This window comes from Halichoerus grypus, chromosome 10 (genome assembly GCF_964656455.1).
Source record: "Halichoerus grypus chromosome 10, mHalGry1.hap1.1, whole genome shotgun sequence".
NCBI classification, from domain to species: Eukaryota; Metazoa; Chordata; class Mammalia; order Carnivora; family Phocidae; genus Halichoerus; species Halichoerus grypus.
Genome location: NC_135721.1, coordinates 37303386 through 37325537, shown reverse-complemented (window position 1 = coordinate 37325537; position 22152 = coordinate 37303386). Strand labels below are relative to the sequence as shown.

General features: G+C 42.6%; 1 protein-coding gene across 1 annotated transcript in view; it reads left to right on the top strand.

Annotated features, from left to right (window-relative positions):
- RPIA (ribose 5-phosphate isomerase A) overlaps positions 1–21831 on the top strand; it is a 30439-nt gene extending 8608 nt beyond the window's left edge. The window contains exons 3-9 of the mRNA XM_036091609.2: positions 321–376; positions 9698–9757; positions 11667–11731; positions 12918–12986; positions 13709–13850; positions 15400–15499; positions 20922–21831. Of these exons, the coding sequence (XP_035947502.1) occupies positions 321–376; positions 9698–9757; positions 11667–11731; positions 12918–12986; positions 13709–13850; positions 15400–15499; positions 20922–21019 (590 nt within the window). The 3' untranslated portion in view covers positions 21020–21831. The remainder of the gene's footprint in view (positions 1–320; positions 377–9697; positions 9758–11666; positions 11732–12917; positions 12987–13708; positions 13851–15399; positions 15500–20921) is intronic.
- Positions 21832–22152: the final 321 nt, after the last annotated feature.

Below are 22152 nucleotides of genomic sequence, written 5' to 3'. Positions count from 1 at the left end.
ACTCACCTTTGGGTTGTTAGGATTAAAAGAGTTCACATGTACAAAGGTCTTTGAACATTGCCAGGCACATAATAGTAACAAACACGTGACATTGCTCTTTTTGTAGTTAGTGTTTACTCGTTGAGCTTTCTAGTGTCCCTGTCTTGTGTGCGCGATGTGTGTTCACAAGCTTTTTCACTGAGGCTGGGGACACAGAATGAAAGGCATCTGTCAGTGGGGGATAGACCTTTCCTTTCCTGTTGGATTTGAGGAAATGTGCATGTGACAAGAAACAAAGTGAGGAGAGTGAAAAACCACCAATACGGCTTTTGTCTCCACAGCTGAAAGAGTGAAACAAGAGAATCTGAACCTTGTCTGCATTCCCACCTCCTTCCAGGTATGTCCTGCTTTCCATTCCGCATCATGGCACTTGGCTGCTGAATCTTCTGAGTCCCGGAGGAGATGGAGGTGTGGCTTTGGGTTGTGCACCAGGGTTGCTCTAGGTGAGAGAGCCAGGAGCAGGAGAGCAGATATTTACGGAGGATTGCTCCTCAGAAGTGTGGCTATAGATGCCTTCATGTATTCACTCAGTGAATATTTCAGTGTATTCTGTGTTAGGCATGGTGTAGTATATGGGGAGTTTTAAAACTCTTAGCTGGTTGGACATTTGCTCCAGTATCTGGAAACTACATGCTTTTCTTGCTACTTAAAAATATTTTTCAACTTGGTATAGTAATTCTCTACTGAATGGATGAATGGAAGATGGGTGTTTGCTTAGTTTTTACCTCCTTGCTGTCCCAGTTCACACACAGCCCTCTCTCCTGATGTTCCATACAGTTACATTTTGTTGAGGCGTTACTCAGTGTGTACAAAGTCGTGATTGGCCAAACTCTGGCGCAGCCATGTAATGTGCTGTGATTACACCTCCTTACCTGCCCGTTATTTTCGTTTTCCTAAAAGTTAAGTAAATGTTGCCTTTGTTTTTTTCATTTGCTTGGTTGTCTGCGTACTCCTTACTCATTCAACCCCAGACTCTACACGGATGGGAAAATCTCACTTCTTTTTGACACTTCTTTCTGGTTATTACACCCCACCCATTTCGTCTTGGCCAGGTCTGTCTGGGTCGTTGGGGTTGGTAATGCTGTGGCAGGTGCAATTGGCTGTTGTCTTGGGGTCTCCCTTTGCAGTCAAGAACCTTTCTTCTCTTCTCTTCTCTTTTGGATCGTCCTCTTTCTTGGTCCTGTTTTTCTCACCCCCAGCCTTTTGTTTTGTTTACTTCAGTTTTGGTGAAGCACATCCTTTAGGTAGCTATCCAAGTGTGTGGGATGCAAATTCGCAGACACTTTGGATATCTGAAAATGTCTTTATTCTAGCCTTTCTTGAAGTTGGTTATTTGATTTAGAGAAGTATATGTAAAATCATTTCTGAGGAATTTTGAAGGCATTTATCTATTGTCTCTGTTGTCCTGATTTTCACTTTGCTGTTGAGGAGCTTGATGCCATTCTGATTCTTGATCCTTTGTATGAAACCTATTTTTAAATTTTATTTATTTGTTTTTAAAGCCCCAACACGGGGCTTGAACTCAGCGACCCTGAGGTCAAGACCTGAGCTGAGATCGAGTGGGACACTTACCAGACTAAGCCACCCAGGTGCCCCTGAAACCTATTTTTTTCACTTTCTGAACCTTTATATTCTTATATTAGCTTTTCTTCATGTCCAGTGTTCTGAAATTTCACCATGCTGTGTCTTAGTGTTGGTTTGTTTTTGTCCACGCTGCTGGGCCCTTGCTGGGACATTTCATTCTGCAAACTCATACTCTTTGATTTGGGGGAGTTTTTTCCATTACTCCTTTAACTTTCTTGCCCCTATTTTCTCTGGTCTTTCTTTCTAGGATGCTTGTATCCTTGGTGCTTGTGGCCTGTTTTGTCCTATTATCTTCTTAGCTTTGTCTTTTCTAACCCTTCTATTGAGCTTATTTACTCTCATGTTTAATTTTAAATAATATTTTGTTTTGTTTTGTTTTCTGAGGGTTTTTTGTTTGTTCTTGTTTAATGGGTTCAACTTTTTCAATTTCTTCCCTTGTCTCCATGAAGTTGTTAATGATAATTTTTTGTTTTAAGATTTTTTTCTCCTTATGTATCTGTTTCTTCAGTTTTTTTTTTTTTACAGTTTGTTGGAATTATAATTTACGTACAGTAAAATTTACTCTTTTTTGCATATAATTCAGAGTTTTGACAACCAACCAACACAGTCAATATTTTTAGATTGCTTTGGTCATTTCTTATTCTGGCCTTCCTTCGCTATCTGCTCATTTTGGACTAAGAGGCTGATTGGAAACTAGCTCATAGGATGAAGGTGATCTTTGCTCCAGGCTTGTCTGCCAAACCCTCTCGTTGGGGAACTCCTGATGTCAGATTATTTGTCTTCCGGCTGCTCAGCTTTCGCGGAGAAGTCTGGCCAATGCCCCTTTGGGAGAGGGTATGCATGGCTACCTGTGTGCTGGGATCCAAGTACGCGAAAAGGGCTAGAAGACATCTGTCATTATTCCGGATATAATCTTGCTCTGAGTTTTCAGCAAAATACCTGTGGAAGTTGGGAAAGAAGTGTCTACAACATTCTGCAATGTTTCTTTGACTCTGGGCTTGATTGTGACTTGTTTTGGCAATGGGATGTGACCAAATGGTCACATGGCATGCCAGCAGAGAATCGAAAAGTGCTTTTGCAGTGGGGCTTGGCTCATCTTGTGGCTGAAACCATTTTGCCACCGTGTGAACAAACCCAGGCTGCTGTCCTGGAGGGTAAGAGGCCGAGCAACTCCAGGCATGTGAGGCAAGTCATCCTACACCTACCAGCCCACTCCAGAGACTTCCCAGTCAGTCCATAGAATCATGACAATTAATACATAGTTGCTTTTTTTAAATATATAATTTAAAAAATTAATTTTTAAAAATATAATTTAAAAAATTAATTTTTAAAAATTTTAATTCCAGTGTAGTTAACATATACAGTGTTATATTACTTTCAGGTGTACAAAATAGTGATTCATCAGTTCTACTCATTACTCAGTGCTCATCACTGTAAGTGTGCTATTAATCCCCTACCTATTTTACCCATCCCTGCCTCCCATCTCCCTTCTGATAACTACCAGTTTGTTCTCTATAGTTAAGAGTCTGTTTTTTGGTTTGTCTCTTTTTTTCTTTGTTTTGTTTCTTAAATTCCACATATGAGTGAAATCATATGGTATTTGTCTTTCTCTGACTGACTTCTTTCACTTAGCATCATACCCTCTAGATCCACCCATGTTGTTGCAAATGTCAAGATTTCATTTTTTTTTTTTATGGCTGAGTAATATTCGTGTGTGTGTGTGTGTGTGTGTGTGTACACATACCACATCTTCTTTATCCATTCATCTGTTGATGGACACTTGGGCTGCTTCTGTAATTTGGCTATTGTAAATAATGCTGCACTAAATATACGGGCGCATATATCTTTTCAAATTAGTGTTTTCATATTCTTTGGGTAAATATCCGGTAGTGGAATTACTGGATCAATGGTAGTTCTGTTTTTAATTTTTTTTTTTTTTTTTTTTAAAGATTTTATTTATTTGACAGAGAGACACAGAGAGAGGGAACACAAGCAGGGGGAGTGGGAGAGGGAGAAGCAGGCTTCCCGCGGAGCAGGGAGCCCAATGCGGGGCTCGATCCCAGGACCCTGGGATCATGACCTGAGCCGAAGGCAGACGCTTAACGACTGAGCCACCCAGGCGCCCCTATTTTTAATTTTTTGAGAAACCTCCATACTGTTTTCCACAGCGGCTGCACCAGTTTGCATTCCCACCAACAATGCATGAGGTTCCTTTTCCTCCACATCCTCACCAATACTTGGTGTTTCTTGTGTTTCTGATTTTAGCCATGGTGTGAGGTGATACCTCAATGTAGTTTTGATTTGCATTTCTATGATGATGAATGATGTGGAGCATCTTTTCTTGTGTCTGTTGGCTGTCTGGATGTCTTTGGAGAAATGCCTGTTCAGTATTCACTCTTTCAAGCTTCCAAGTTTTGGAGTAGCTGCTGTGTAGCAAGAGCTCACTGATGGAGTACCCCGGTCTTCAACTGTGCCTGTAGCCAGTCCTGAGATCTGCTGTTGGACCTTCTCCAGAGAAGAAACATGCTGCTTTGGGAGTAGCGGAGAAAGAGAGAGAGAGCAGGTTCCTCAGTACCCTTTCAACCTTTCAACGAGTATTCCCTCTTTTACTCCCACTGCTGTTTCTGCTTCCTGAAGTTCGCAGCCCCGAATCTTTTGGGAGGTTCTTTCTGTGCTGTTTATTTCGTTGCTTCTTAGCTTCCTGCAGTACTGCCTTAAGATTTGTCTTTCTCATTTTTGCCAGTTACCATTGTCCCTCAGTGGTCTCACTTTTTAAAGTTTGCTACTGTTTTCTCCTCTTTTTAGAGTTTATGTGTTTTAGAAAATTTCCGTTATTACAGTTTTAAAGAGGTTTTGGGAAAGAGCTGAGCCAAAGGGAGGTATTCAAATTGCTGTCTTTAAATGGAGGTTTAATTCTGTGTTTTTAAAATAACATCCTCCTAACCCACCTGCATTTTATGGTGGTAAGTGATAACAGTGTACCCAGACTGGAAAATGCTGGCCAGTTCAGTAGATTCAGTGGAGGAGTCATTCACAGTTCACAGGGCTTTTTAAAAAAATTCACTTGTTCAGAGTTACTGTTTTGTTTTTTTCCTGTCACACCCAAACTTACTTTGCATTAAGTTTAGCCAGATGCAGTCTTCTGAAATGATTGAAAAAGTCAAAATATTTCATGTTCTACCTTTTAAACAAGTAAACCCATAGGGATTTAAAGGATTTTTTTTTTTTGTAGATTTTTTCCTTAAAAGTTTTTGAAAGAGGACAATTAAAAAAAATGTATTTAAAAGCCAGATCTGGTCTGAGCCAAAAACAGTGTTTATTTTTCACGTCCGCCTGCAGTGCACCTCAGTTAGGCTATAGAAGGGAAAAGACAAGCTTTCAGATTTTATTGTGAAATTTATGAATAACAGGATTGCTGGTCTGCCACATGCCGCTGTCCTTAGTCACCAGAGGCTTCTGGGGGCCCAGCTGTGGGATTGCAATGACAAGGCACTGGTTCCTGTCTTTTCCAAAAGCACAAGCTAGTCATTAGCTTTACTGCTCCCTCCACTTTCAAGAGCTGGAAGAGGCAGACGGGGGTGTTTGCTCTGCACCTTCAGGAGACCCCTAACCCTGTGAGCTCAAGAGTGTCTGGTACCCAGCGGATGCTAATCTTAGTCAAGAACCTGTGGCTGCATTTGGGCTGAATGAGCCGGTATTGGCTTGGTAGCCCCACAATTGGGCCGCTGTGTTGAAGTTAGCATATTGGTTTCCGAGGGCTGCTGTAACAAGGTACCATAAACTGAGTGTGGCTTAAAAACCAGAAATTTATTGTCTCAGTTCTGAAGGCTAGCAATCTGAGATCAAGGACTCTGAGATCAAGTGCAAGATGAAGGAGAATCTGTGGTGTGCCTTTCTCCTAGCTTCTGGTGGTTTCCTGGCTGTCTTTGGCATTGCTTGGCTTGTAGGTGCATCGTCCTGATCTTTGCCTTCATGTTCACATGGCGTTCTCCCTGTGTTCATCTGTCTGGTCCAGATTTCCCCTTCTAGGGACACCAGTCATATTCGATCAGGGCTTAGCCCAATTACTTTGTTTTAACTTGATTGCATCTGTGAAGACCCTATCTCCAGATAAGGTCACGTTCTGAAGTACTGGGGGTTAGGACTCCAACCTGTTTTTGTTTGTTTGTTTTTTCAGGGGAACACAGTTCAGCACGTAACAGGAAGAATGAAGCTTGTGCCATTTGTGACTCTGACTTCTGTGTGTGTGCAGGGCCACTCACAGGGGTCCTGTGGGGAGTCTAGTCAGAGATGAGAAGGGAGGGTTGTAGGACTTGCAGATGGGGAACAGGTTAAAGGGTCCTACCCTGATGGGTCTTGAGGTCAATGTACAGGGTTCTCCATGTTGCGGATGGGGATGCAGATTGTTTAAAGCAAGAGCAGATTCTGTCTTTGTGTTATTGCTTATTGTCCAGGAAGACGACAGTCCCAGGGCTTGCGGAAGTTGGCAGGGCCTCCCAGCCATACCACATAGACAGCACTTCTCTACTGGGCTCTTTTCATGTGCCACACTCTGGGCGGGAACTGGGATGGGTTGGCTCCTGGTGCTGGTGAGGAGGCAGAATTCAGTTGGGCATAGTGATCATTGAGGGTATACTTACTGTTATAGGGATATGAGGCTTCTATGCATGGGAGGTGTTACCATCTCCAGTGTCCAGTGGGTTGTCTGGCTCTTAGGCACTTTGTATGTGTTTGTTGGATGAATTAATGCTACATTTATGTGTGTCATTATTTACAAATAGAAAAGTAGAGATAATGTGTGTTTTAGAGGAAGGAGATCCTACTCCTTGCCCAGGGAATTGGGGAGGGCTTCCTGGAAAGGATAACATTTGAGTTGGGCATGTGGGGCTGGGTTTTGGGAGAAGGCAGGCCATTTCAGATAGAGGAGGAATGCCAAGACCTCAAAGAACTCCTTTTAATATTGTTACTGTTAATAACGTGTTATTATATAAGATGACTTCAGTTCCATTTATAAATGGACCTGTATTCTCTGCTTCTTGTTCTTTTACCATTCTCTCTGTTTTCCTTTTCTTCTAATTCCCTTCTTAGTCCCTAGGCAGGACAGGAAGGCAGGAGACTGTATTTCTGGTCTTTACTCTGTCCCTAACTTACCACTGTGACCTCTCTGGGCATCCATTTCTTTCTTTAAACAGGGGTTTGCACTAGGTGACTCCTTCTAGAATGAATTCAAAATAGTTGGTTATTTACCCAACTATTACCTCAGATGACGCTAACTGCTGTAAGGTAACAAGAGTATATAAAGTGTGCTCTCTCATACTCTGATTACGGTCCAGATTGACAAATGAGACATCCTCAGGAAACAGTAACACTGTCCAGTGGTGCAAGCAGTCTTTGAACTTAGGAAGTGTTAAAATGATCAATTTACATAGGATTTTTTCCTTAGGAATCCTGACATCTAGTTTTCATGTAATATATCTGAATGCGGTTTAGTATTGTTTTTAAAGTACATAAAATTAATAGGAAACCATAGTACATCACACAGTTTTGTGTGGTAGACTATCGCATTGAACTATGTACAGTTTGTATCATTTTTGTAACACCCATCTGTATTCAATATCTTGTTGCTGTGGAACAGATTACCCCCAAATGTAGCAGCTTAAAACAACAAATATTTATTATCGCATAGTTTCCAAGGGTCAGGAATCCAGAGTGGTTTGGCTGGGTGGGTCACTGCAGAGGTTACAGTTAAGTTGTTGGTCAGGGCTGTGGTCATCTCAAGACTCAACTGTGGTTCAGGGATTCACTTCCAAGCTCAGTCACGTGGGTGTTGCCCTAATTCTTCACAGGCTGTTTGGTAGAGAGCTCTGTCGGTGTCTCCAGGACATGGCAGCTTGTTTCCCCTGGCATGTGTGATTAGAGAGGGGGCAGAGGGAAGAGGGAGATTAGGAGGGGAGGATCTTGCTAGAGCATGCCACCCTTACATACCCCATGGCATTCTTTATAAACTAATCTCAGAAGTACCTTACATCACCTCTGCTGTGTGCCATTGGTCACACAGAGCGATCCTGGGACTTTGTGGACAGGGATTATCCAAAGGCATGAATACCAGGAGGTGGAGATGGTCATCTTGGAGGCTGCCTTCCAGACATTCCCATTGTTAAGCTTCAGGATCTGGAATTAGGATGGTTTCTCCAGTACTACTTTTGGAGAAATCTAGGAACTGAGAAGTAATTCTGTGATACCATTTTTAAAAATTTACTTATTTATTTGAGAGAGAGAGGCCGAGCGCGTATGAGCGGGGGGGAGAGGGGTGAGGGAAGGGCAGAGGGACATGGAGAAGTAGACTCCCTGCTGAGCAGGGAGCCTGATGATGCCACTCAGAGCTCAATCCCAGGATCCCAGGATCATGACCTGAGCTGAAGGCGGACACTTAACCAACTGAGCCACCTAGGCGCCCCTGCAATACCATTTTTATTGTTTTCTCCCTTCATTATATATTTTTCTTTAGTAAGAACAAAATCATGTATTTTTTTTTTTACAATTTGATATTTTCAGTCAAAATTTAATTTAGCTTTTTATGTGGAAATTTTCACACTTCAAAAAGGATAAAGAACAACACAATGAACTTTCATGTACCCATCACCCAGTTTCAGTAATCACTAATTCATGGACAATTTTGTTTTCATCTGTATCCCATTCTCCTCTACCTCGGTTATTTTGAAAGAAATCCCAGTTATAATTTGATTATATGTATTTCATTATGTCTCTTTGAAAAATAGGGAGGCTTTTAAACATCTCAGTAATACCAAAACATTTAACAATAATCTTTGGTAACATAAAAACAAACCCAGGGTTCAAATTTCCCCTTTTGTCTTATCCTTTGAAAGTAATTTTTATAGTTTGTTTGAATTAGGATCCCAACAACGCCTGTATATTGCAAATTCCAGGATCTTTATGTTTTCTTCTAAGAATCTTAGGATTTGGGATTTGAAGATTGACATTGGTCATTTCATTCATCTCCGTCTTTCTATAGATAAGAAAACTTGCCCAAGGGTCATGTGGCTGGTTCATTTAAGATTAGAGTCGAGATTTTCTGATTTTTAATCTTGGGTGCTTTTCATTTTAAGCAGAAAATATTTTAAGACATGCCTTTGGGGGACGCCTGGGTGGCTCAGTCGGTTAAGTGTCTGCCTTCAGTTCAGGTCATGATCCCAGGGTCCTGGGATCCAATCCCACATTGGGCTCCTTGCTCAGTGAGGAGCCTGCTATCCCCCCTGCTTGTGCTCTCTCTCTCTTTCTCTTACAAATAAATAAATAAAAATCTTAAAAAAAAAAAAAAAAAGACATGCCTTTGGAAGAGTTTTCCATCCTTTGATTCCTCTCTCTATTGTAGGCGTTGACATGAATACAGATCCTTATCACTTGGATTTGGTTGGTCCAAGGTCTATTTATTCCAGCTGTCAGTCCGCTCAGGGCCACATGGTGGCAGTAACCACACCACCTCTCCCCTTTGGTCAGCCCCTTTGAAAGGTTAAGGTTAATATGAGGCATATCTCTAAAGTAAATCCTAAGTCTTTCCCAGTGTGGTGTTCTCAATTTGCTGAGCTCCTCACTTAGCCATTCTGGACATCCTGCCTTTGATACATTCTGCTGAGTCTGTATATTCTTTTGCTTATTTTTATTCAACATGATTGCCTGGAGATCACTTTGTATCAACTCAGTTCTTATTTTAGGGAGGTTTTTTTTTTTTTTTTTTTTTTTTAAATACTGTACTACCATAAGCTTTAGGAGTCCATGGCATTGTCTTAAATAGCAGGTCACGGAGAAGGAACTCTTAGCCTGGCACTGGGAGTCTTCACTATATGCTTTTTGCCTCCTTCTGGCTCCCAGGATGAATTAACTTAGTTTTGCCATTCATGGAGCTATAGCTCCTACCTCTTAGTAGGCCCAGTTGGATTTGGGAGGGAGCTTGGTCAGGACTCTGTGTCAAACACTTAAATCCAGAAGAATGCTGAGAATCTTTGCCACGCGCTCAGAGTAAATGAGTATGGGTGTTTTTTCTTGTTCTCCACAGGCCCGTCAGCTCATCTTGCAGTATGGCTTAACTCTCAGTGACCTGGACCGACACCCAGAGGTAAGAGAGAGAGGGGCTGCTGTGTCTTTCTGTCTCCTTTTTTACGGCTGTCACTTGCGCACGGACTCTGGATATCTTGTTGAGTCTAGGAGAAAGGTCAGTGAGTCATATTAGGTTTTCTCCTGGGATTTTGAATATTAAATTTGGCTAAGGTCACGAGGGGAGAGGTTGTTAGTTTCCAGTACATTCCCTGTGGTTTAACCCTGAGGGCTCAGTATGGGCGTAGTGAAGGGGGATTGAACCCAGAGCTTCCTGTGGTCCTTGGTCAGAAGTAGAAGAGTGAGCCGGCCCACGGAGCTTACCAGTAAGTGGAGATAAGAAGTAATTATCTGAGGCAGCCATGGACATTTGGAAACAGATTACAATGAAGTGTTATGGCAAAGATGGTTGAACACATGGGCAGTCCAGAGGAGACTGTGGTTGATGAGGGTGAGCAGCATACTCATAGCTAGCATTTACTGAGCCCTTCTGTGTACTACGTGTTATGCCAAGTGCTAGGTGTGTATTCAGCTACTTAATCTCCAGTAGTCTTGAGGGCGCATACCATCATCATCCCATCTTACAGGTGTGAAAAAGACACAGAGAGGGCAAGCCATTTGCCAAAGCCATGCTCCCTGTAACTGGTAGAGCCTGACTATGAATTCAGATGCCTCTGGTGCTGGAGCAGTGCTACTTAGAAGGGTTTGTGGGGAGAGGTAATCTGTGAAGAAGAAGAAACTTGGGCAGAACTCTGAAGACAGGGTGGCCAGGGGAGGAGAGAGCATTCCAGAGGGTACTGACCTGGTCTACTAACCTGTGTCGTCTTGGTACATGTGGGCCTCAGGGGGTGAGTCAGAACCACGGGAGGGGCTCGTTTGGGGGACTTCTGTGGGCAGAGCCAGGGCAGAGTGTCAGTCAGTGTTCAGCACTGTGAGGAGAGTGGTTTGGGCTGAAGGTGGGCCTGGAACTCACACAAAGAAGGTTGCAGCCTTCCGGGCCCCAGAGAGTTGCCATCATGTAGCCTGGCCCCGGGGTTAGTTCAGGGCGGGGAGAAGCAGTGCAGGCTGTCTCTTCAGACCAAGGGCAGGCTCCATGAAAGGATGGAAGCACAGTGAAGCTGAAGCTCAGTACACTTTATTTACACCTGTGCCATGCCAAGCAACTTGGACTGAATTGTACCCTGAGGTTTTTTCATACTGCTGTTTTAAATAACCATACTTAAGGCTCCCACATTGCCATGCAGAGTCCAGGAGCTTCCTTGGTTTCAGATCTTGAAAGATGAATGAACCCGTTTGCTCCTGACTGCTCTTGGGGTTGGTGCTGCAATTTCCTAACAGTGGCAGTGGGCAAGCCCAGACAGGTGCTTTGGTGGGGTCATAGTGGGGGTGCCTCGGATAATTTCCAATTGCAGATCACGTCAAATGTGTGTCAGCTTTATAACTCTTCACTGGGTTTTCTCTGTCTGCTCAAAACTTCCTTTCTTTTTGCGACATTAGTATGGAGACTTCTGAATCAGGGTTTCTCAGCCTTTTTTCTGTTGCCCGCCCCCCCCGCAGTGAAATTTTAATACCACAGATGTACTATGTATCTTTTCTGTACTTGGGGGTGATGTCACCCACATTGGGATTGTGTATTCAGTAATTCTAGCTCCTCCACAGAGAAGCCCATCAATGAGAAAAGGGAGTGTAATGTCATGGGTAAGAGCTGCACCCAGGTGTGGTTTCCAGACCCCATATTTCTTTCCTGGTGACCCTAGTGGAATAGCCTAACCTCCCGGAGCCTGTTTTTTGACTGCTTAAATGGGAATAACTATACCTAGCTAATAGGGCTGCTAAGCATCTGATGAGTTATTACATGTTCAAGCTTTGCACAGTCTCTTAGTAGTTTTGTATCTTCCCTCCCTCCCTCCCCCACTCCACCCCCGACACAGATTGACCTTGCCATCGATGGTGCTGATGAAGTAGATGCTGATCTCAATCTCATCAAGGGTGGTGGGTGAGTGTCGTGGGGACTTTCTTGCTGAAGAGTATCTGCTGGTTAATCCTTAGCAAAGCAGAGTGGAAGGCAGAATAAACAAATGGCCACCGTGATGTATGTGAGCTTGTCTTCCTACTAGGAAGTTGGATGGCTGTAGAGACGGCTTGGCATTTCTAGTCAGGAGTAGCAGCAGTTTGCTGACCCGGAATCCGGGCCTCGCCTCTTCAGTGATATTATTCATCTTAATGGGTTCTCTGTATCTGCTTCCTCTGCTGATTCAAACTTTAAAAACTGTGTGAATTAAACCAAATATATTGTTGGGGCTAGTTTATTAGGTCTGTGGGCATTAGTGTGTGATTTTTGCCTTAAAGCTGCTCTTTTCCTCTGTGAGCAGTTAGTTATATATATTCATTCGTTCATTTGGAAAACGTTTATTGGTGAATGTTTCTTAAATGTTGATTTGGTGGGTAGGGAATGGTGAGTTGAAGAAGGTGAAGTCCTGTTCTGCTGGTTCTCATAATCAAGCAGACTGCAGTGACACAAAATATGTTTAGCATCTCACCGTGCTCTCCAGCTGTCAAATAGTGGACAGACAGGTTGTCCTTCTCACGTTATAGACCCTTCCATTCATGCCATGCTCAGATGACCTTTCCCTGAGCATAGATGCATCTTAGAGAGGAGTGTGCCTGGCCTGACTGGGAACCATTTCTCCCCACTCAGGCTCATGTTTTCGCAGTCCATTTACTAGAAGCAACACGTCTTAGCTCAGGCTGCCTTAACAAAATGCTGTAGACTGGGTGGCTTCAGCAACAATAATTTCTCAATAGTTCCTGGGGACTCCTGGCTTCAGTTGGCTGCCTTGTCACTGTGCCCTCAGGGTGGAGAGAGAGCATGTGAGCTCTCTGGTGTCTTTTCTTCTAACCCAGTAATCCTGTCAGACCAGGGACCCCCTTACAACCACATTTAACCATAATTATTTCCTTGGAGGCCTCATCTTCCAAGTGCACATTGGGAGTTAATATATGAAGTTTGGGAGAGACACAATTTAGTCTGTTGCACAACATGGTGGAGTTGGGGATCTCCCTCTAAGAATTACAAATTAAATTTCTCGTTAAGAGTGGATTTGGGTTTACTGTCTCTGACCTTAGTTTTCAAATTGAGTTTGTTTCCTACCCTGTGTTCATTTGCCTCTTCCTATCCCCAGAGGCTGCCTGACCCAGGAGAAAATTGTGGCTGGCTATGCCAGTCGCTTCATCGTGATCGCCGACTTCAGGTACAATGTTGAGTGTTCTGAGCTGTCCACTGGGGAGGTAGATCAGACCCCAACCTCATCCCCATTTTACAGAGGAAGAAATAGAGAAAGGGAGGGGCTGTCTGACTTTCTGAGACAGATGGCGACTGAGGGCAGTGTCTTGGAGGATTTTGTTCTTTTTTCATGCTGAAGGTACATATTGTTATGTGTCCATTGGAAGGAGGAGGAAACAGCTTGTCACTCTGGTGACAAGAGCATGTCCTCATATATCATTCATTTGATCCTTGCAGGGAGCCTCAGAGGAAGGACAGGCCCTGCCCACGGGCAGTGACTCAGCATGCCCTGCTTCCTCTGAGCTCACACATGACCTTTGTCATGTGCATAGTCTTTGACCAGGCTCTCAGATTCTCCTTCAAGGAGTCTGGTAGAAGGTGCTTGTGCTAAGCATGTGAATTTAAAAAAAAAAAAAAAATTGTATTTACTTACGAGATATATAGCTGTAGAAAGAACATAAATAATGAATACCTGTGTAGCCACAAGCCAGTCATACCCAGTTTTAACATTTTTGTCATATTTACTTCAAATACCTCATTTCTTAAATAGTAGAACATAGCCAAAACATTTGAAGCCCTGTGTGTTTGTCCCTGCTCTCTGCCCTTGCCCACTCACTATGTCTGAATTTGGTGTTTGTCTATACCATTGAGCTTATTTATATTTATTGTATTTTTTGACTTTCTACCCAGGAAAGATTCAAAGAACCTCGGGGATCAGTGGCACAAGGGAATCCCCATTGAGGTCATCCCCATGGCCTATGTCCCAGTGAGCCGAGCTGTGACTCAGAAGTTTGGGGGCGTGATTGAACTTCGAATGGCCGTCAACAAGGCAGTAAGTGGCCAGGGAGGTTTCCCAAGGGCATTGCAGGTTCTCCGTGTGGTGTCCTCCTTTTTGCTTCAGTAGGGGTCCTCTGTTGCATAGCCTGGGTAGTCAGCTTTTATTTATTTTTTTTTAATCAGGTTATTGGTTCATTTTTAGAGTACTAGCTTTGTTAGTTTCTATATTCAAACTCATGTAGATATTACTACACTTAATGCAGCACATAATTTCTGTACAAGTGGGGGATTGATTCTTTCTCTCGGTCCCTTGGAGTCTGACGCTCCTCAGGTGATTGGATCTTTGTACCTGCGGTCTGGAATGCCGGGCTTCACAGTAGCTAAAAATGGGCTTTGGGAAGCACCCCGGGGCAGGAAGTTTTCCAGGTTCATGGTATAATTTTCCTTTTCTCCTCTTATTTCATTCTGTTATTAAATGTGACAAGAAGTAGAATTTCCTGGGGGATGTGAACCCTTCCTTAGGAATACGCTCCAGAAACTTAGTGGAAATGTTTCTCTTCAGCTTCTAAAGTGGGCTGCACTTATTTTTTCCTCTTCCACTTAAATAAACAAACTAGCAAAAGTAATAACCTAAAAACTAACTGTAATTATAGATCTAACCGTATAACAAGTTTGGAAGATACAGAAGAGAAAACAAATGATCTGTAACTCTACCCTGATGCATTTTTTATATTGATGTTTTGTGTTTTTTTTTCTGGTGTTTTTCTGATGTTTTAAAAACTCAGTCCTAATCCTGGTGGTTGTACAGAGCTCTGGAGTCTGGTTCCCTCCGTAGCTGAAGAGCCCGGAGGAGACTATTGGAGAGGGAGGTTCTCTCTCATGGCCGGGGCGACTCCAGACAAGAGTGCCAGCATCCTGCCTTCCTGGGGCTCTTCACTGAACTCCCACCCCCTCGCCTCCAGCCTGCAGGAGCGGCCTAGTTTCCTTGCCTGTCACTGTGGTGTTCTGTCAACATTTGTGGTCCCAAATGCCTTCTGGTGCTCTGGGAATTTTGGATTAACTATCTAAAACTTTTTTTTTGACCCCAGAACGCAGCCCTGCTTCCTGTTTTGGTGGGAGTGCCTGCTCGGGGAAGTGATAGGGGCGATAGCACTGCCTTATTTTGCATTACTGGGCACCTAATGTGAAGTGGTGAGAACGTTGCACCGTGTGGATCGTCTGCTTTTGTTGCTGTAGTTTTTCATTCTAACCGTAGCTAAGAATCGTTGAGCCCTTCCTGTGAGTCCTTACTGTGGTAAATGCTTACCCATGTGGTTTATACATAAGCTGCCTTCTCAAGTATGTATCATTATCCCCTTTTTGGAGTTGAGGAATCTGAGGCTCACAGAGGTTAATGGCTCCTCTGAGCCTCCTCTATATATGTGTGGCTTCAAGACTCAAATTCTGACGCCAATAGCACTGCCTTCTAGAAAGCGTGAGGCGGGAGTACTGGCCGGAGCGGATTAATTAAGATACTTGTCTTTGGGCATCCCCTTCACTTTCCTGCCCGTCTCTGCCTACCTGTATCTACATCTTCTGTAAGTGTGGAAAATTATACCTTCTAGGGTCCCGTGGTGACGGATAATGGGAATTTTATCCTGGACTGGAAGTTTGATCGGGTGCACAAATGGAGTGAAGTGAACACAGCTATCAAAATGATCCCAGGTAATGTGAGTGGGGTTCATTGAGCATAGACACCCAAACACTTCGTAACTGTCCCCTGCCTTTGGCCATAGGAGGCATGATGGGCGTGGGTTTTGTAAGACTTGGTTGGAAAGAAAAATTTCCTTTGTACCATGCTTGGAGTTTCTGACATCGTGCCTTTGCTTTCACCCCCCAGGAATAGTTATTGCTTACCTAGTGGCTTGGTGGTTGTGCATTTCACAACTCATTTCAGTTGGGATAGGCATGGAGTTGATGGAGTTTCAGAGGGTGTTTGCCTTGAAATAAGCTCACCCTCTCTGCATAGAGCCTTCCCTTCTAGAAGCTTGACTGTAGCCTCTTTCATTTTTATGGGCTCTCTTCTTGTGTAGTGGGGAAAAATGACTCCGTTCACCCATACTCATTAGATACATACCACAGGTGCTGCGCTGCATGTTAATAGGGAATGCTCCCATCCTAGAGCATGGAATCTGCCTCAAGGAGAGTTCCCGTATACCCGGGGAAAGCTGTGCGTGGCTGTGTAGAAGCCATGCCTACAAATAGGATGGAATGTGCTAAATTTGCTAGAGAAGTACCAAGAGTCTACAGTGCATGTAGGTTGCTTCCTTTGGAGAGTGTGGGAAAGTTCCCGGAGGAGAGGTGGCTTTTGACCTATGCCTTAGCATAGTGTAATCTAGACACTGCACTAAGTGTTTAAAAATGTCTCATTTGATTCTCCAGTTGGATGAGATAGTTACAGAGCAGGATATGGGCATGCCAAGGGCTGCATTGCCAAGAGGGGAGCCCTGGAGTGTCTGCCTCTAGACCCTGAACCTTTAGTCCTTCTTTGAGTGCCAGGTTGAGGAGGGGTGGTATGACATGAACAGTTGGGGTGGGAGAGCCTCTAATGCTTGTAATAGGGATCTGGGGCCCTGGGTAAGGCTAGGGGGTGGGCAGTGTAGAGGTGAGTTATGCGTCCAGGCCAGAGGAGGTATTGAAGGCCCATACGAGAGGATCAGATGGAGGAAGCAGATGTGAGAGACATCAGTCTTACGGTATTGAGAGCATAAAGGAGTGTTTACTGAATGAATAAATTCCTAGGAAGAAAGGGTAGTATTGTTTGTTGAATTAATAAATCCCTAGGAAGAAAGGATAGTTTTGTCACCATTAATTAAATGTGCTAGATTCTAAGTAATCAGTGCTATTTGGGAATGAAAATGGTGTGAATATATGCCATGTAATAAGGAGCTAATTCTTCCAACCTTACCTTAGTCTGCTGTTTTAGTCTTAGACTGACAGTGTTGTCACAGATTTATTAATAAGCAAAAAAGAGGAGTTGAATTATGCTTTCTCTCTCACTTAGTGTTCTCATTTAATAGAAGAAATAATGAGCCGAGAGGGCAAGAGGAAGAGAAGATGGAGGAGAGGCAGGCCACTGTTAGTAAAAGGGGAGCATTTGCCCCTGATGATAATGTAGATAAACCCAGGGGATTGTATAGGAAGCAGCTCACCAGTGTGGGCGCTATTCCTCTGTAGGTGGATTTCTTGCAGTGCCCACTAGGTAGCTCTGTTGCTCCTGCTCAGACCTTTCTTGGCTTACTGAGACACTGAGCTGTTCTTCATGAGGAAGTCTCTGCTATACTTGCCCTCTGCCCCAGTAAGTAGAAGCTACAGCCTAGAGAAGTTCAGAATCTTAGTAGGAACTTAAACTGAAGAAAATGAAAAAAGAGGCTAGATATTAAATCATGCTACCAGAAGCATCAGTGTGGTTCATTGCCTCTCCTGTTTGCTCTTTTCTTTCCCTGATTTGGTCTGTTATGATACTGCTGGACCAAAACCCAGGGGAGGGAAGCAGGGCAAGTTTCCCTGTCATCCCTGTTGCCCTGCCCTTGCCCCACGTACATTTGTGTGTGTGAGGACACTTAGAGTTCAGCTGGACTGGTGCCTGGCTGGTCACTCCCTCCTTTGGATGTTCCATTGGGTTCCACCCAGAACACAGAGATTATAGAAGGGCCAGAGCTCGTGGATTCTGAGCCCCATGCTCACGGTGAGCCACCTCTGTCCTTTCACTACTGGGGGTAGTCAGTAACCTGAAGAGGGGGTGCTCTGAGATCAGACCTTCGGCTCCTGCCATTCATCTCTGCTCTCTCTGAAGCCTTTTCTGAACCTGGTTTGACTTTCTCTTGGATCGGGCGGAGCTGTCACCTATATTACAGAATTGTCGGAATGGATGGGTCTTGCATGGCCACTGTGTTTCCTTTGGGAAGCTTCAGTTGGTGCAGTGACGTGCTAGGGACCTATGTTTCAGCACCTCCTTTCTCTGCTTCATGGCTTTTCCTCACTGATAGATGATTTTATTTGTTATGTATTGGGAGCCGTCTTGTGAAGTTTCAATTTTAAAATCCTTTTTTTTTTTTTTTAAAGATTTTATTATTTATTTGAGAGAGAGCGAGCGAGCATGAGAAAGAGAGAGAGAGAGAGATCATGAGCAGGGGGGAGGGGTAGAGGGAGAAGCAGACTACCACAGAGCAGGGAGCCTAATGTAGGACTTGATCCCAGGACCCTGGGATCATGACCTGAGCCAAAGGCAGATGGTTAACCAACTGAGCCACCCAGGTGCCCCTTAAAATTCTTTTTCATTGACATTGTTCAATATTACAAGAGTAAACGGCGAAGTCTCTTCCTTCTTCCCTCTACGTTTTCCGCTGTTAGATGGTGCTAAATTGCCCTCCATTATTGCACCAATTTACCCCTCTATTAACAATTTTCCCTACACACTCGTCCATCAGATTTTTTTCCTGATAGTTGAACAGTATTATCTCATTGTGGTATTGTGTATATATGTAAATATTTTCAGTAAATGTTGCTTAGAGTTGTAGTTAATTTGCCTTGCTGAATAGTATTCCATCATAGTTGTGTGTGAAAAAAAAAGTTTGTATAGCCATTCTACTCTTGATGGGCATTTGGATGTTACCAGTTTTTAGCTGTTAGGAAAAGTGGTGCTATGAACATTCTTGTATACATGTCTTTTGATGACCATGTGTGCCTACCAGTTGCATATATACCTAGGAGTAGAATTGCTGGATTGTTAGGTATGAATATGTTCAGCTTTAGAAGATGTACTAACAAATGTTTTCCTAAGTGGTTTTGCTAGTGTACTCCTGCTGTCTATGAGTGGGAGTGTCTTTGCATTCTAGTAAAATTTCATTATATATTCATTCTGGTGAGTGTGTAGTGGTTATCTTGTCATTTTCATTTGCATTCTCTTCACTAATTAGTTTGAGCACCATTCTAAATTTATTGGCCATTTTACATAGCCTCTTTTGTAAAGTACCTCTTTAAATCTTTGGCCCATTTTTCTACTAGGTTGTCTTATTGATTTGGAGAATTATTTATATATTTTGATGCAAGTCTTTTGGATATATGCATTGCAAATATCCTCTTACACTCTTAGAAAACTTCTAAGGCTGATAGTGTGATTGAGCATAATTAGGTGTGCAAATAGCCAAAGCAATCTTGAGAAAGAAGAACACAGCTGGCGATGTCACAATCCCAGATTTCAAGATATACAACAAAGCTGTAATAATCAAAACAGGATGGTACTGTCACAAAAATAGGCACATTAATCAGTGGAACAGAATAGAAAGTCTAGAAATAAACCCAGGCATCTATGGTCAATTTAATCTACGACAAAAAAGGCAAGAATGTACAATGGGGAAAAGACAGTCTTTCAACAAATGGTGTTGGAACAACTGGACCACTTTCTTATACCACACTCAAAAATAAACTCAAAATGGGTTAAATGTGAGACCTGAAGCCATGAAACTCCTAAGAGAAGCAGTAATTTCTTGGACATTGGCTTTAGCAACATTTTTTTCTGGATCTTTTCCCCAGGCAGGGGAAAGAAAAGCAAAAATAAACTACTGGGACTACACCAAACTGAAAAGCTTTTGTACAGTGAAGGAAATCATCAACAAAACGAAAAGGCAGCCTACCAAATGGGAGAACATATTTGCAAATGCTATATCCAATAAGGAGTTACAATCCAAAATATATAAAGAACTCTTGCAACTCAACACAAAAAACTAATAATTTAATTAAAAACTGGGCAGAGGACCTGAATAGACATTTTTTCCAAAGAAGATGTAAGGATGGCTAACAATCACATGAAAAGATGCTCGGCATCACTAGTGATCAGGGAAATGCAAATTAAAACCACAAAGAGATACCACATTACACCTGTCAGAATGGCTAGAATCAAAAAGATAAGAGATAACAAATGTTAAAAAAAAATCCAAAAAACAAATGTTGTTGAGAATGTGGAGAAAAGGGAACCCTCATGCTCTCTTGGTGGGAATGTAAATTGCTGTAACTACTGTGGAAAACCATATGGAGGTTCCTCAGAAGATTAAGAAGTATTATATGATCCAGTAATTTCCACTGCTGGGTATTTACCCAAAGGAAATGAAAACAGCAATTTGAAAAGATACATGCACCCATGTTTATTGGAGCATTATTTACAATAGCCAAGATGAGGAGCAACAGAAGTGTCTGTTGACAGATGAATGGATAAAGATTTGGTATATATGTGCAATGGAATATTACTCAGCCATAAAAAAGAATGAGATCGAGCCATTTTCAACAATGTGGATGGACCTAGAGGGTATTATGCTAAGTGAAGTAACTCATAGAAAGACAGATACCATATAATTTCACTTATATGTGGGATCTATAAAATAAGACAAATGAACGAACAAAAAAAACCAGAAACAGACCATTGGTTGCCAGAAGGGAGGGACGGGAGGGTGGATAGGCAAAATAGGTGAAGGGGTTTAAGAAGTATAAACTTAGTTATAAAGTAAGGAAATCACGGAGATGAAAAGTACAGGATAGAAATAGAGTCAATGATATTGTAATAACTTTATATGGTGACAGATGGAAACTACACTTGCCACGGTGAACATCGTGTAATGTACAGAATTGTTGATTCACTATACTCTATACCTGAAACTTAATCTAGCATTATATATCAACTATACTTCAATTTAAAGAGAAAAGGAAAATAACTGGGAGTGGGGGTTACTTAGAGTAGTTACGGAGGACCTCTCTGAAGAGATGATTTGTCATCTGTATCTGAAGGACAGAGAAGAATCCTCTCCTTGAAGTGCTCAGAGATGACTAGTCCAGCAAGCAGAATAGCATGAACAAAGGCTCTGAGGCAGGAAAAAAGTTGGCACATTTGGGTATAGTAGAAAGCCAAGATGGCAGCAGAGATTGTAAGAAGAAATAAAAATAATCTGAATCTCTTTTCATTGTTCTGAGAGAGGAAAGACTTCATACCTGTCATTTGTCCAGTGCTGCTCATAATAGTTGCGTATGATCCTTGACTCTCTTCTTGCCTTGGGAAACTGAAACTTAATGCTTTTTTCCATCCTTCATCCTGCAGGCGTGGTGGACACAGGCCTTTTCATTAACATGGCTGAGAGAGTCTACTTTGGGATGCAGGACGGCTCTGTGAATATGAGGGAGAAGCCTTTCTATTGACCCTGCAGGAGCGGAATGTGTTCACCTTGAGCCCCCAGCCCTCAGCTGAGGCGGACATGCCTCTCCAGGAGCCTTTGCCTTAACGCAGCTAGCTGTGCCAGGCGGATAGCTGGCAGGGTGGGGGTTGGGGCGATTAACTCCAGCCTTCTGAAGTATTGTTATTTAATGTCTTTTTAAAAAGAGAAATATAAACATATATATTTTTACTATTAAAAATACTCAGTTTTTTTTTATTAAAGTAGAACTTGATTTCATGTTTTATATGAAACATTTACCAAAAAAAAAAAAAAAAGGGACTGTCTTTTAAACTTTTAACTTGAGTCTGCTGGTTAAGCTTCTGAATATTGGGTTTGCTGAGAAATGTAAATCAAAACTTTTCTTTAAACTGGTAAAATGAAGGGCCCGGCCAGCAGTGATTCCCTGATGCCTTACTGGAAACATTAGAGTTTACTTTTCTACCACACTGTTTTGTTGTTTTTGTTGTGATCACGCACAATCCTTAGATACACATTTTAAGATGAGGTTTACAAAGTCTGTCGAGTGGAGCAGTGTGGTGTATAGTGACTCAGTGTAAACTGTCATGGAGAACGTGGTGTTCTTTTGCTAGGCCCCCTGTCGTGGGAAGCCATGGCCAGAAATACTTGCCAGGACTGCCAAAGCACTGCTGTGGAATGTGAACTGTTTTTGAGTAATCGTCTTTTTGTTAATATTTTTCCTGTTCCTTTATTATTACTCGCATGGTTCATCATCAGAAGTTGTCATTTCCTTATATTGTTTGAAGGTTGAAATAAAACAGTATGGTGCCGTTTTGACTCTTTGTCTTTACTGTTTGCAGTACTTTTGCAGTAAAATAGGGATCAATTTTGCACACCAGCTTACACTGGATCTTTGATAAGGGGTGGAATTCACTCGAGAAATCTTGAGCCAAAGACTAGGTAAATATTTCCTTTATTTTGGGGTGGGCTAGACGTCAGTTTCATTCCATAGACTTTTGTCAAACAAGACCTTATTTTCTTTGTTAATGGAAGATAACTCAGCTGAACAAAAGTCACCAGGTATCCCCAAGTGTTGTATTAGTCCCCAACTCTTAGTCCCAGAAGCTGGCGAGCATTAAGCAGGTTCCTCGTATTCCC